General features: G+C 43.2%; 3 protein-coding genes across 3 annotated transcripts; 2 read left to right on the top strand and 1 right to left on the bottom strand.

Annotated features, from left to right (window-relative positions):
• Nucleotides 1-2063: 2063 nt before the first annotated feature.
• arl6ip5a (ADP-ribosylation factor-like 6 interacting protein 5a) lies at nt 2064-6642 on the bottom strand. Its single transcript, XM_070902787.1, has 3 exons — nt 6464-6642; nt 3108-3325; nt 2064-2824 (listed from the first exon to the last, which is right to left on the bottom strand). The coding sequence occupies exons 1-3, from the start codon at nt 6640-6642 to the stop codon at nt 2649-2651; spliced, it is 573 nt and encodes a 190-aa protein (XP_070758888.1). The 3' UTR covers nt 2064-2648.
• A 192-nt stretch (nt 6643-6834) lies between these two features.
• Nucleotides 6835-12661, top strand: trnt1 (tRNA nucleotidyl transferase, CCA-adding, 1). Its single transcript, XM_070901878.1, has 8 exons — nt 6835-6909; nt 7109-7238; nt 8084-8277; nt 8691-8829; nt 8944-9070; nt 9187-9380; nt 10456-10709; nt 11838-12661. Exons 2-8 carry the CDS (start codon nt 7109-7111, stop codon nt 12081-12083), a joined length of 1284 nt encoding a protein of 427 aa, XP_070757979.1. The 5' UTR covers nt 6835-6909; the 3' UTR covers nt 12084-12661.
• Nucleotides 12662-12848: 187 nt separating this feature from the next.
• Nucleotides 12849-14360, top strand: avpr2b.1 (arginine vasopressin receptor 2b, tandem duplicate, 1). The gene is made up of 2 exons (XM_070901879.1): nt 12849-13713; nt 14167-14360. Exons 1-2 carry the CDS (start codon nt 12849-12851, stop codon nt 14358-14360), a joined length of 1059 nt encoding a protein of 352 aa, XP_070757980.1.
• Nucleotides 14361-15346: the final 986 nt, after the last annotated feature.

Raw genomic sequence — 15346 nt, forward strand, 5'->3', positions numbered from 1 at the left:
CAACGTTAAGCTGCGTGCCCAGCACCAAACAGAAGACAGACAGATTTAGCAATAACCTGGTAAACGCAGTGCAGAATTTAGCAGCTAAAGAGCCAGACATTTCATCAGGTGGGCAATAAGACGATTCCAAATCAGTACTAATGTTGCTCTGTGTCAGCGTATTTACACCTTGTATTCCGCCATCCCAAGTAGCAAAACAACTCACCAAAGGCTTCTTTAAAGTTTCGCCAATTTTGGTATCGGTACTGAGTACTGTACTGGGATTTAATCAATCGATCAAATCGGTGTCCCATTTGAACAGCTAAACCCTGCCGTGGGGCTCAGCCAAACTCAGATTAAAGTGACTATGATTCATGCTGTGCCGTGGCTTCCCCGGGATCAGCACATTTACCTTGATCCAGGGAGTAATGGCTCTGACGGGTTGTGAAGGGTGAATAGTTTGATTACCCCACCAGCCACATGCACTCAAGTGTCATTCATGGGCTAACATGGACGACCTTCCATCAAGGAGGCAGTAAAAGCAGCGTGGGGAGTATGGGAGGGTTGAAGAGCTAACATAAGGATACAGCAGACCGCAAAGGTCACAGCGGGCCATCAGTAACGTGTCACATGATCAGCTGCAGCGTAGGTCCGAGCGGCCGGATCTGCTGACTGACAGGCTGTCTGAGTTATGTGGCTGGCTAACCAGCTTAGCCAGCCAAAAGCCAAAGCCTCTCGGGGGGCAAGCTGAGGGATGGAGGGGTCAACCCAAAGGCAAGCGCGCAGTCAAAGTGTGCCTGACCGAACAACATCAAGTATTGTGTTATACTGGATAACTACTCGCCTTTGTATTGTGGCAACTGAACAGGAGGCAGATGTTGCAACTCAAACGCCTGCACAGGGAGAAGTGTTGTTAGCTAGTGCAAAGGCAGTACACAGCTTTGTTTTTGTGTCACATCCCCTGACTTCTGTTGCTCCCATCTTTGGAAGAAATTATGGTTGTTCCAAAATGACAAGTTAGCTGAGTGTCGTTGATTCATGCAAAAACACCACGAAAGGATAAATGTTGTTTTGTAATGTGTCACAGCGCTTCCTCTCCTGGATTGCACGTCTGTGGAGGAGAAAACAACCGAAGACACACACCTGTTGGGTGTGCAGCAGCAGCAGCAGCAGCGCACACACACACACACACGTGTTGGTAGGATTCTTACAGCAGCTGCAGCAGCAAGAACAAGGGCCTCCACTGTGCCCATGGAGACATGACTTTACTTGAGTTTATTGCCACCAGTGCTTAGTGTTCACTCCTCCAAGTTGCACAATATGGATGGAGATGAGGCACCCCAGGAAAGAACATAAATCACTACTGTAGCACAGTGGAGCACAGTGAAGAACACCTTGCAGCTCAAGTCAAAGTAGCAGAGAGCCACTGCAATACTATTACACCTGAGTGTGCCGAGGTCATCACGGGGCTTCATTTCAAAAAATACCATGAATTCCTTACAGAGACGATGCTGCGTCAAATGAACTTTAGTCATTTTGAAAGCAAAGGGTTAATATTGACACTTTGAAAAGTTATCTGCAGTGATTTAATGCCCATCACTCTTATCTCCACGTTTCCCCCGATCCTTACACGCTGCCACTTAAAACCAAGCAGCGTCTTCCAGACGGAGCCTCGATATCTGCAGCCAATTTCAAATGGAATCCAATAAGAACAAAAAACAGCTGAAGTAGCTGACACAGCAAGAAACTTTTGGGTTTGGAGGTGAATGACTGCAGGCGAATCCTCTTCTTCATCACTGTGCAGCGCTCAGCTCTCCACACTATAATCTACTGCAGCCCATTGATTAGCATTGGGGTAAGTGGAGAGGAAAGCAAAGTTAGCCAATCCGTCACCCAGGGGGCCACTGTCAAGATTAAACGGTCGGAGGTGCAGGGGTAATACTGATGGCCATGGGTTAAGACCTCACACCCCTTTGAAGTCTTCGTTTTAAATATTGACACAGTGACGGCGACTTGTGTTTATACATGTCACATGTATTTCATAGCTCAAAGACAAAGCGGCGCTTTCTCTTTTGTCTGGCTCTTTTTTTATTTGCATGAGCGTAACTTTGGTTGGCTTCCATTCAAATGCATACTTAAATAAACTGTTAAATTTTATGTGAGGAGACATTATTCAGAGAGGTGAAACAATGCAGCTTTTAGAGTGGCTTGGCAGTGATGTGTGTTGAGTGTGCACTTTTTGTTCTTTGTTACAAAACAACACTTTCATTGCTTTCATAATTTTTAGTTGAGCGTAAACTGGCAGGACTGACGGCTGTTTCTGAGACTGATTGAACACAGACTTCATACCAAGGAAGGAGTCTTCGGCTGCGTTGCACAGGGACACTCTGACACATTGCATAGCAGAGATGTGAGGCAGCACTGAGACGCCCTCATCGCTGTTTTAAAAAAGTACCCTGACAAGTTCTGGATGGAGTGACAGATACCCTGAGGTAAAGATAAAGCCCTTCAGATTACAAGCATTCTTTTCCAAACAAACACGGGTAAACACGCTGTATATGAAACAAGGACAGAGATTCAGACTTTTGTTACATTCAAGAAGAAAAAAAAGTCAAGATCTTTGGCCTAAAGAAGAGCACGTGTACATGTGCGCTCCTGTCCGAGTCCAATCATTCCTTCAGTTTCCCCTCCAGAAAGCTCTGGATCTTCTGAAAGTTCTCCTCTTGCTGACCCAGAGCCTCCAGCAAAATGCCCATGGGTGACCTCTTCAGTCCGGCTCCTTCGATCTTGTTCTCCAGTTTATTCTTCATGTTGCGGAGGCGAAATGAAGCGTGTGCAAATATCACTGAAAAGCAGATGGGAGAGTGACTGTTTTAAATGTTTGGCAAAAACAAGCCTATAAACTTTTGTTCGAAAGTCAAACTGTAATAACATCAGTCTTTGAGAATCTGAGAGGGCTCCAAAACATGTTTCATTGATTTTGAAAGAGCTGTGTTGCCCGAGGTTAATTTCACAATACTTCAAATACACTGATCATGACAGTCTAAAGATATGTATATATTTAATTTATACAATTCAAATGATCTTCCTGGTGCCACAAATGTCCAACATTATCATCTGGAACTCACAAGCCAGAGGTAAAGTGATTGCAGACATAAACACCATGACGCTGCCCAGCATAGAGATCACGATGTAGCTGGCGCACATGACAGCGATCACAAACGCGGTGGGATTCTGCCTCTTGAAGTTGCTGATCACAGCTCTGTTCTCTCCGGCCCACACTGAACCCAGGAAGACGCCCGACACCACGGCCATGGCTGTGAACATCCCCAGAGGGTTCAGGAACCTGCAGGGCAGCAACACAAGACACGTGAGAGCAGAGGGGGTCCGTTAAAAAACTGCTCAGATAATAACTGGAGCACAGACAGGGTCTCGTGTGGTCACTGGCTCCCCCATGTGGTGAGAGGTTGTCATTACAACAACATGAAACCTATATTTGTATCACAGGCTGTTGTCATAAAAATAGGATAGAAATGGGACCACAGATTTCATGTAAATTTGAAATTATTCGTTTTTCTCCATTATTTGGGTGCATTTTTAAGATATAGTAGTTTTGAGAATAGGTGGCAAAAAATATTTGAGTTTGCCAAATATTTATGCTCAAAATTGTTCATCAACGTTGTGTTATTTAAAAGAAAAAAAATGCTCCAAGTCGATTCATCCATGAGTCAATCAAAAATCTGTCTGCATCCATTAGGATGATCCATTCATCGTTTCAGTTATTTTTCAGACAAAAACTTCAATCTCTGGTTCCAGGATCTCCAATGTGAGGATTTGCTGCTTTTGTTGGTCTTATGTGACGGTAAACAGAATATCTTTGGGTTTCGGGCCGATGGTCAGATACAGCAAGGAATTCAAAGATGCCAACTTACACTGTGGCAAACTACAATGTCAGTTTTTCACTGTTTTCTGACATTTTATAAATAAATTTCACACCTGCAAGTTTTTTTTTAATTAACCATATATTGTCCTCAGTATGTTTAGTGCTCCAGCAGCCAAGTTGTTGGATTCTTCCTGGCCAGACACTTGGGATGGAAAAGCGTCGCGTGTGACAAATCCCGCCTTGGCATGACTACAGCGATGTCATCAGGCCAAGTCCATGACCTCAGTGAGAGTGACCCAAGGGTCCGTCTCACAAAGCAAGCTCTACTTACTCAGGCTTCCCAAACATTGGTGATGGAGAATAACTGGTCTCACAAAGCAGAACGAAACATAAAGAAAACAAGGCTAGATGAAGGCGTATGTGATCAATATGAAGCATGAATAAAGCAATAACAGTGTGCAGATGTTCTTCCCTTTTTAAGTAAAAGGCTAACCACTGCCTGCCCTAATGTACCTTTTATGTATTTGGCATTATAATTATTGAGTTTATAAAAACATTTTCTATGAAAAGTTGCCTGATAATAGAACCTGACAGACATTGTATTTTTGAGGTTGTTACTGATATTAATATCTAAGAGCTTCAAAAATGCAAAACAATATATTGACTCAAGGGGACCAATATATAATTTTTATTACATAAACACATTATATGCACAAACATTTTAGATAAGGATCCCTTAACTTCTATTTTTAAGGATGGTGACCAAGATATGCACTGAGACACTTTAAATGTCCTCTGGTGGACAAACTATGCAATGGCAACACATCAGTCTGGCTCTACCTCATCATATTCAATTGTAAATTCTATTTTTATTCTATTATTTATTACTGACACTACATAACACTATCCACCTGATATGAAAGTCATGTTTTATACCCAGAGTGGGATATCAATTGCACTGTAAACATTTTATGTATTGTCAATAGAATAGATTTCCATGTAATGCACTGATCTGTAAGGACATCACTCTAATCCTGAACAAAACCAGCTCCTTGTAGGTTTGGCCTGTAGCATTCGTTACCATGGTGACTGGACGAGTGAGAACTCCAGCTATCTTTGCAAACAAACAGAAAAGAAGGTTAGCTGCCTAACCCACCAGTCCTGCTTTGGCCCCCCCTTAAGAACTTTTACTGTGAACATGTGAGCACGTTGGGTTCTTGGATGGGCTTGAAACCTCTCCTGCATCGCTGCATTACAGTCTGATGGAACCTCTCACATGGTCAAATGTGTCGCTGTTAACAAAGTTGTGCAACTGTCGCGTCTTAATAGAATTTCCCTTACGCACCTGCCACACTTCCGACTTTCCTCCATGTTTATGGCACAAACAGCAGGTGACCAACCTGGTATGTCGCTTTACATGTGACTTCATATTGATTATAGAGTCAAAAGTTCTGTTCCTCTGCATATCACACACACACGTGAATGTGCTGACTCAGAAACAGATTGTTTTCTTCGTTGGAAAACACCTTGAGACTAATACGAGCAGGAGACCCTGAGGTGAGAGCTGCGTTCTATGTTACTGTAGGAGGAGACCCAGAATCATTAGAAGTGAAGTAGTTCAGTGAATGTAGATGACACTGTGATCACTGCATTTGCATATTTTTAGACCACAGCAACAACACAGAAGAACTGAAACATGTGCCCCCCCCCCCCCACAGTTTGAGAACCACTGTTTTAGAGTCATGACTCATTATCCAATACAGGATTACCTCCCTGATCAGGAGTACAGGGGCAGCTGATTAAGCTGCAGTTTTTTCCCTCACAGCTGTGCTATCTGCAGTGCAACAGCTGACTAGACAAAGGCCTTAGGAGGCCTTTGAGACCATAGCAACAATATGTCATCACACAGCTCAGTGGACAGACCATGACTGGGCATCACTATTTTTAGTAAGCTGGCACAAAGTGCCAACTAAAGCCGAGATGTTTCCCAAATGAGAGATTCAACCTCTTGTTCCCTGATCTGATTGAATCTACCTTGTATGGAGCTATCAGATAATAGACTAGTTCTGCAAGCAAGTCTGCAGCAGTCTTACAAGTCTGTGTTTGTACTTTGGGGCAATAGAAATCTTGATTTTGGTTCATGCACTGTATGATTCAGGACCCCAACACTGGTTGCAGACAACTCTTTTCTCTCTCCAGTTCAGTCTGTTTACAACAGCGCACATGAGTACACCATGGGGGCCTCATGTCATCACATTTGCACGGGCACAAACCGGATGAAAGGTCTTGACTTTGGTTTCCATGTTGAGAAAGAGGAGAGTTCACACTGAGAACACGACAGCAACAGCGCATCACGTGATAGCTGGCACAATATCTTGCCATTCATTCTTATGGGACTCCCTCCAACAGACATCCTGTCTGCAACGTTACCCTCATTTTAAACCCTTTTAAAGTAGGTTACAACCCAGTTTACACTAACAGGGCAACAACAATACACCAGAAAAGGTGACGAACAACTTGAAAAGAGAAAAGCCATTTAGCTCCCAAATACACACTAAACAGCTACTGTATGGATGTCACACATTGCCATACGTAACTTACCCGACAATGAGGAAAACAACGATGGCCATAGCCAGATAATTTGTTTGATAATAAAGCAGGTTGCTGACAACTCTGTTGTTCCATTTCGCCAAATCTTTCACATCGGGTTTAGCGAATCTTTCCGAGCCGGGGAAGAAGTCGTCCCACGGTCTGAGCGGTGTCAGCTCCACTTTGGCCATTTGCATCCTGTTCCGTCTGCTAATCTGTCAAAGTACCGCAGAAACAGCCGCAAAATCTCTCGCCTGAAGCTACAAACTACAGTCTCGCGAGAAGCAATTGGCAGCATGCGCTCTTAAACCCCTCCTCTTGAGCCTGACGAAATCTCACCCTATTGGTCAGCAATCTCGCTTAATGGAAACACTTCCTGCAAGGCTTCACGGCAGAGAAGGATATCATGGAGTGACAACTACGTTGTATGTTCATAAAACCTTCTATTGAAGTTGCAGGTCAGTGGTGTGTCTGTTGTTTTTGCTATGTTTAACCTCGACATGTCGATGTTGCTCATGTGCTGGCAATGTGTGAGCAGTGCACGCGGACCGCTAAAGCTCGCAAGCATGTCTTCAGTGACATTTAGCTAGCTAGTTCGGTAAAAGCTGACAGGCAAACAAACAACAGCACATGACGACGGTTTTGTTGTTTGTACAGATGTGGAGCAGAATATTGAGTCCTCGAGTGATTGGTAGAACAGGTTTCTGTTGGAGGAGTCTCTTCACAATGCAGCTGAAGACCAGCGAGTTCCAGTGTCTGTTCAATGATGGGCTGAATGGACTAGCAGGTGAGATGCAGCTGTGACCAGACATGTCATTAAAAGTGTTTTTAGAAATTAGAGAGCATCAAAAGAAGACATGACTTTAAAATAGAAAATATTGCCAATATGTTTGAGATTTTTCAGAAAAGTTTCTGTTGCATAGTTTGACCACCATATTTTTATAAGATCTGATTTAAGGGATCCTTTTCAAAGAAGTGTATGTTATGTATTAATGTCATGCTGATGTATTTTTCATATATATTTCTGTAACGATTACATATCAATATCAGTATCTGCCTCGGGAAATCCAGTATCTGTCAGGCTCAATCAAATCCATGTCTCCAAATCTAAAGGCATATCCAAAAAGCAGTTCTCAAAAGAGAATTCCCTTAAGAAGATATTGTTTGGTTGTTTTAGGTGGAGGTCTACCATTTTGCTGTTTTGAGCTCTAAAAGAGCCAGGGACTTAAAGGGGGACTCTCAAAATCGATGCCAAAATATTCTAGTGCCAAAAATGCTGGATCCCATAGTGCAACCAGTAAAATACTTCGTTAGACCCTCTTTGTTGTCTGAAACACATTTCCAAAGCGTCTCTGGGGCCAGTAATGATCTCATTTGAGTGAAAAATCAATAGGCAGAGTCAAAAAGACTGGTTAGATAATTGGTAAAGGGAGAACTGCATTCAGAATAGAAATGGAAGTAATGAAATGTTTTTGTATTGATTCATAACAATGGAATTCATTATCTTGGAAAGTTTCTTGTCTGGCTCTGACCTCCGGGTTTAACTCAAGCAGTGAGATTGTTTGTGCCTCCAGACACACTTCCCCTGAAAAGTTACCCAACTCCTGCAATTGTGCGTTTTGTTCTTTCCAGAGGTGTTTGAGAAACACCAGCATGAGCTGAGGATAGCTGGAGGAGCGGTCAGAGACCTGCTGTCTGGGAAGCGGCCCGAAGATGTGGACTTTGCCACCACAGCCACTCCAGAGGAGATGAAGCGCATGTTCCAAAGTGCTGGGATCAGGATGATCAACAATAAAGGAGAGAAGCATGGGACCATTACAGCAAGAGTAAGGAGGCTGACATGTCTGAGCAGGCAGGATGTATCTGTACCCTGTCGCAGAGTAAATCGACAGCCACAAATATATACACATATTGAGTAAATACATGACCACGGACATTCAAACTCATAGACTTCAAAATGCATATTTGTGCACACACACTAAATGGGATTATACAGAAAGATAGTAGAAGTGACACAAAAATCATTGTAACGGTGTTTGTTGTTGGACCAGCCTGTTGCATCATGGGAGGCTATAGTGCTACATGGGCCATTTTCTTCTTCCACGTGGAATCAATCTGATCGATCTAATGGAAATGCTGCAATGCTCTGATAGCATAAGGTAGCTTTTCACAGCAGCATGATGGCAGTCTCTGCTGTGCCTCTACTCATCTGTGTTTGTTTAATGGTCGTCTTTCATAGCTACATAATGAGAACTTTGAGGTGACCACGTTGCGAGTGGATGTTGAGACAGACGGACGTCATGCAGAGGTGGAGTTCACCACTGACTGGCAGAAGGACGCGGAGCGGAGAGACCTCACCATCAACTCCATGTTTTTAGGTATTCGTGTGTTTTTTTGTCTTTGTCCGGCACGTGGTATCAGTTCAGAGGACATTGTCACTTATTTTATTACACCATTTACAGTGTTGTGTTGACTTTTTCTTTTCCTCACAGGGCTTGATGGCACATTATATGACTATTTCAAAGGATACGAAGACCTGAAGAATCGTAAAGTTCGGTTTGTTGGCAGTGCTGCACAAAGAATCCAAGAGGACTACCTGAGAATACTGCGTTATTTCAGGTGGGCTGTCTCATTTCACTTTCAATTTTAAAAAGAAAGTGAAAGAGGAAAATATCATTCTTTATATTTGTTTGATGTAGAAGCACTTTTACCTGAACCTTCTCATGGCACTCCAGGTTCTACGGCAGGGTGGCCCTGGAGCCCGATGACCACGAGCCTGAGACGTTGGTTGCAATTAGGGAGAACAGTCGTGGACTTGCAAGTATATCAGGAGAAAGGATTTGGGTGGAACTTAAGAAGATGGTTGTTAGTAACCATGCGGCTCATCTGCTGGAGCTGATGTACAGTCTGGGACTGGTCCAGTACATGGGTGAGAGAGGAGGAAGGGGATGGGCAAAGGAAATATTTTACATGTGATTTCTGTAGTAGCAAATGCACACAAAAAGAGCAGCTGGTTATGGTAGAAACCTCAACAACAAAAACCAATATATGTGTTTTAATTATTTCTTTTACTAACTGTAATCAAGTATACTTTTTCTGCATGTCAAAAAGTATATATTTTTTCCTGGCATCTGAGGGGGAAAGAGGAATGATGACATGCAACACCGGTCACGGGCCAGATTCGAACCAGAGATATTGATTACATGGTCAGCCTCTTAAAAACCCCAAGGCCACCAGGGTGCCCTGGAAAAAGATGAACTAAAACTGTTCATGACCTGATGGCAGTTATGACTTATTGCTTACCATTACTTGGTGTCAGGTAGAGAGCACCTTTTTTAAAGGAATAATAACATTTTATTTTGGAAAATACGCTTATTTGCTTTCTTGCTGAGAGTTGGACCCTAACTAATAACATCTAAAATGATAAAATTGGAATATTTTCTCTCACCCCTGTCAGAAATAAGTGTTTTGGAAATGATGCATTTTGCCTATGCAGCCCAGTTTGGTAAAAATGTGCCCACTTCTTAGAACATCTTGCCCTTTTTTTGTGTCTTTGCTCAGATCCCTCAGGTCTGAGAAAACATGTACCCTACTATTATGCCATTGTGCGCAAAGTACAGGCGTCAGTAAGGGGGATCAATAGTGTCGAAGCTCAACAATTCTCAAGAATCTGACAATTTGGAGTAATTTGGAGTTTCTAAATGGCTGACATGGAGTGGATTAAATGCTTCTTGACTTCAAATTCCTTGTAATGTATGTTACTTGGCAATAAACAGATTCTGATTCTGATTCTGAACTGGTATTAGTCAGCACTTGACAGATGATTCACTGACTCTTGATTATTTAATGCTCCTCGGGTTATTTAGTAGACTATTTCAGGCATGTTATCAAAAGGATCCCAATAAAATGTCCCAATATTTAGTGTTCTTTGTCTTGCTTAGTTTCTGTAGCTGTTGTTTTTAAAGTCACTTCTGCTCATCCCTCCTGTTCCTGCTCCTCCTCAGGCTTACCTGCAGATGGCAATGTTGAGGAGATGAAGCGAGTGTGGCAAAACGCCAAAGAACACTCTCCCAAACCCATGACCATCCTGGCTGCCCTCTTCCACTGCCCGGAGGAGGTGGAGAAGATGGACATCCGACTGAAGGTGTCCAGGGAGGAGAAGACTCTGGCTCTGTTCCTGGTGAAATACAGACGGGAGCTCTGCAAGAACGAAGACGAGCCAGACACCCTCAAGCCCTTCACTGACTTCATCATCGACGTAAGTTTCAGCCTCCTCCAGTTGGAAACAATCAGATTGTTTGTGTGTTTTTATAATCTAGAGATTAAGGTGAGATTTATAGTGGAGCACGAACCGTGTGTATGATGGTTAATTATCTTATTTTGAAGCTGAATGGACAGACACATGTAATGCAATGAAAAGGCCACCCCAAATCACTTTATCACTGTTTAAAAACTACCCACAAGCATTAAGAGTTCAGTGCATTTCTGGCTGCTGGATGAATTTCCGTCATAAGATTGACCTTTACAGCCCTACTTTGAATAAAGGAATCGCACCATTTAACTCATGTCCTTGATCTTGATGGACAGTTCCCATCTGTACTAAAAGGGTTTGGGCAAAGACATTTTAGATGATGTTTGTAATCACTAACTAGGATTGGGTTCTGATAGACCTGAACAAATCCAAATCCATTTTGATTTGAGTCTAACAAATCTCCTTAATTAAATAATTATCTTTGCTCTCTTTTTAGTATTAGCAACAAGCAATTACCAGAATATTACTGGTAGCAATTTCTCTAAATAACGTGTATCTAATTTGTTTGGCAAAACTTAACATGAGCTTTAGTTCTATTGATTTAGAACTTTTCAGTTCTTAGTTTAGTACTTTTCTCAAAACTGTTGAAATGTTAACATGAGTATCTTAATTTTGATTAGATTAAAAATGGGATTTGAAAGGATACAGATGTGATAAACTCATTCAACCCAACCCTATCACTAATCAATGCAGGATGCAAGAGTACACCAAACACTACAGAATAACTAGAGGACTTTAACTGGGCTTGTTATTATAGGTGATGACGTGTTACTTGTCTACACACTGTGGACAGATTTCTGCAGTTGTTGTTGTTTTTTGTTTTTTGTTTTTTGTTTTTAAATCAGTACTCCTCTTACTGGTTTGAAGTGGGCCGGCCTCCGTTAAAAATTTGGTCAAACCACACCCACACAGTCCTGATGAAGCAGATTAGCTTAGTGTTACTAAATGTAGCCTCTAAATAGATAATACCTTTTTTCTAACTTCACCTTGTTATTTGGTCACCAATTATGTTATTGAAAATGCTTAATATCTGAAAACCAAGTTTAATTGAATTCACACACTGTGTCTTTTCAGAGTCGGGAACTGGATTCCCAGAGTAAAGTGTGTGAGCTACTGAAGTATCAAGGTGAGGAGAAGCTGCTGACGGAGCTCCGCAGGTGGTCCATCCCTCGCTTCCCCGTCAGCGGTCACGATCTGAGGAGGATGGGCGTCACGTCGGGCAAGGAGATAGGTGCCACCTTACAGAAGCTCCGTGACATCTGGAAGAAAAGTCGTTATCAGATGGACAAAGAGGAGCTCCTCAGCTACATAAAGACTTGAATGAGCAGAAAAGCAGAGGTGTTTTTGTTCCTCAGACAGTAATAGTCTGGACACTTGACACTAAAATCGTGCTGCTCACAGGTATTAATTGAGCAGACTAATTCATATTGTTGAGAAAGGACACTGCAAGAACTGCGACATGCATGAAAGCAATTTCATTCAAAAATTATCCAAGGGCCACTTTTGTTTGCCTGCAACACTATGGAAATTTGAAGAGCTCTCTCACACACACACACACACACACACACACTCTCAGCACCACAGCAGCCACCATGTGAAAAAATGTGTACTGGACAATTGCAGTTGATTTCACCACACATGTTATTATTATACTGATCCTCAGCCAATTGAAATCTTATTTGTGTCTCTATTCTGGGCTTTCTCTTCAGTGTAACTGCAGTTATGTATTATTTCTGTAAAGAAAGTGTTTTTTGTTTAAAGACTGACATTGTGATTCTTTAAGTTCATGCACTGCAGAATACAAATGTGTATATTTAAATTGACTACACCTCCATGTCTTTGTGCACTGTGAGGAATGTTCTCTGCGCTGGAGAGGTTGCTCCTCCCTCCTGCAGAGATGAGGAGGTATAAAGCCCTCTCCCTCTCCTTTACTGACGCCTCCGTTTCTGCTTGGAGACTCTCAACACTTGTTGCTGTTGTTTCTTGGAATGTCCTTTTTAAAAATGCCTCCACTTCAGCTGGAGTCACCTGGAATGCTTGTGTAACGGTGTTAAGCTGCTCGTCGCTTGCGTTTGCGCTGAGAGCATGGCTTGGTTCAGTGTGAATCTCAGTAACATCACTCTGGAGGGTGCGCTCTCTGGGGATGAGCCGCGAGACGAGCGCTTGGCTCAAGTGGAAATAGCCCTCCTGTCCATCATCTTCATCACCGCAGGAATCCTAAACTTCGGGCTCTTGTTGGTGCTGTGGAAGCGCAGGAAGCAGCTCTCCAGGATGCGCGTCTTCGTGTTCCACCTGTGCGTCGCCGACCTGGTAGTCACATTCTTCCAAGTTTGTCCGCAACTCATGTGGGACATCACTGACAGATTCGTGGGTCCAGATATACTATGTCGCGTGGTGAAGTACCTGCAGGTGGTCGGGATGTTTGCCTCCACCTATATGATAGTAGTCATGACGATAGACCGATACCAAGCCATCTGCAACCCCATGGTGACTTTCCAGAGGCGCAGGGCGCGCTGGAACGGTGCCGTGTGCGCCGCCTGGTGCGTCTCTCTCATCGGCAGCCTCCCGCAGATCTTCATCTTCTCTCGGGTCGAGGTCGCTCCCGGCGTGCACGACTGCTGGGCGCAGTTCATCAAGCCGTGGGGACCGAGAGCCTACGTGACCTGGACGACTCTGGTGATATTCGTCCTGCCCATACTCACGGTGATCGTGTGCCAGGTGCGCATCTGCCGCACCGTGCACGTCAACTTCCACATGAAGATGCAACACGTCGGAGAGGCGGTCAGCAAGCCGCTGTCCTCCAGGGCCAGCAGCGTGGCAGGGGTGTCCAAGGCGAGGGTGAAGACGGTGAAGATGACCCTGGTCATCGTGCTCGTCTACATCATCTGCTGGACGCCTTTCTTCACCGTCCAGCTCTGGTCTGTCTGGGACGTCGAGGCGCCCACTCAGAGTAAGAGAACAGGGTTTGGGCTCTCACGACATGATAAAAGACACATTCTGACAAAAGTATGCCGAATGTGATTGTCATTTCTGCACGTTATCAGCTAGGATGTGTTCAATTTAAAAGAACGATTGGCTATAAAGCCCATCATCAGGCAAACTGACATAAAAACAACGTGAGTCTCGGATTAAAATCAATACCCTTAATTTACAACATGGCAGGTTTTCTCTATAATACTGTGAAATATTTTTAATTGATCCAGATTTGATTCCCTGTAAACCGTAACGTCACCTTTTTATTAAAAAAAAAAAAAAAAGTTAGTAATACATTCTAACCCTGCAGTTTTCACAATATACATATTCATTGAATAAAGATAATATACAGGGAGGAAAAAAAAACTATTCCTCTGCTCAAAATATCAGAATTAAAAGGCACAGTTGAATATTTTTCTCCTTTTCTCAGCTGCAACCTTCACCATCTTGATGCTGCTGGCCAGTCTGAACAGCTGTGCGAACCCCTGCATCTACCTGCTGTTCAGCGGGAAGCTACCCAAGAGACTGGTGGCCCTGATGTGTGTGGGCCAGCCCGATCAGGAGGAGGCCACCATGGTCAGCTCCCTCTACATCAGCCTCAAGAGCCTGTCAGACTGCAGATAAAAGTACTGACGCCTTTGGACATTTTTCTCACCTCAGGCTCTCTAGAAAGATTTACTGAAATCCTCTAATACGTGCGAAGGCAAGCGTCACAACAGAACTACAAGTCCCTGTAGTAACATTATATTGCAGTGAGACCACATTGTAGAAATGCTTTATACAGATATTACAATAAAACATTAAGTATGATTCAGGTGCTATGAAGTCGCTATTACATTCATGGTTCACAGAGGATGTATCTAACTGACTTTGTCGATCCCTTGAATTTTCCCCTCGCACCTCCATGGGGTTGACATTTGTGGCTTTGAGTGAAATGTCTTGACAAATATTGGACGGATTGCATAAAATCTTGGCGTAGACGTTTCTGTTCTCCAGGGGATGAATTATGATAACTCTGGTGATCCTCATCTTGGTTGCTTACGGAAGTACCTCAACGGCGCTCCTCTGTCAGTCAGCATATCAAACATATTAGATAAAGGGTTGTGTCTGGTTTGGTTCCCAGGCTACTTCCCATCCGCCTCAGTTGTGCTTTGTGTTTAGCATGCTAACACACTAAACTAAGATGGTGAACTCGGTAAACATTATACCTGCTAAACATCAGCATGTTAGCATTGTCATTGGGCGCATGTTAGCATGCTGATGTTAGCATTTAGCTCAGAGCACCGGTGTGCAGCCTCACAGAGCTGCTAGCCTGGCTGTAGACGCTTAGTTTTTTGAGTCATCACTACACAGTAAAATGTGCCAAAAGTCGGGTGAGCATTCCTTTGAAAGCCCAGTATTCATGTTAAATTATGTTTTGACCTATCATTAGGCCCTGCAGTAGATATCAGGCTGCGCCACCATAAATCATTTATGTCAAAGAGGTTTATGTAACAGCTCATCTTGTGAAATGATGAATAATAATTCTCTAATTTTCAGAAATTCGTCTTCGTGATTTATTCTGTAAATATGTAATAGTTCAAATGTCCTTTGACTGTGATTCTTATGTC

Source organism: Enoplosus armatus, chromosome 3 (genome assembly GCF_043641665.1).
Source record: "Enoplosus armatus isolate fEnoArm2 chromosome 3, fEnoArm2.hap1, whole genome shotgun sequence".
Classification (NCBI taxonomy): Eukaryota; Metazoa; Chordata; class Actinopteri; order Centrarchiformes; family Enoplosidae; genus Enoplosus; species Enoplosus armatus.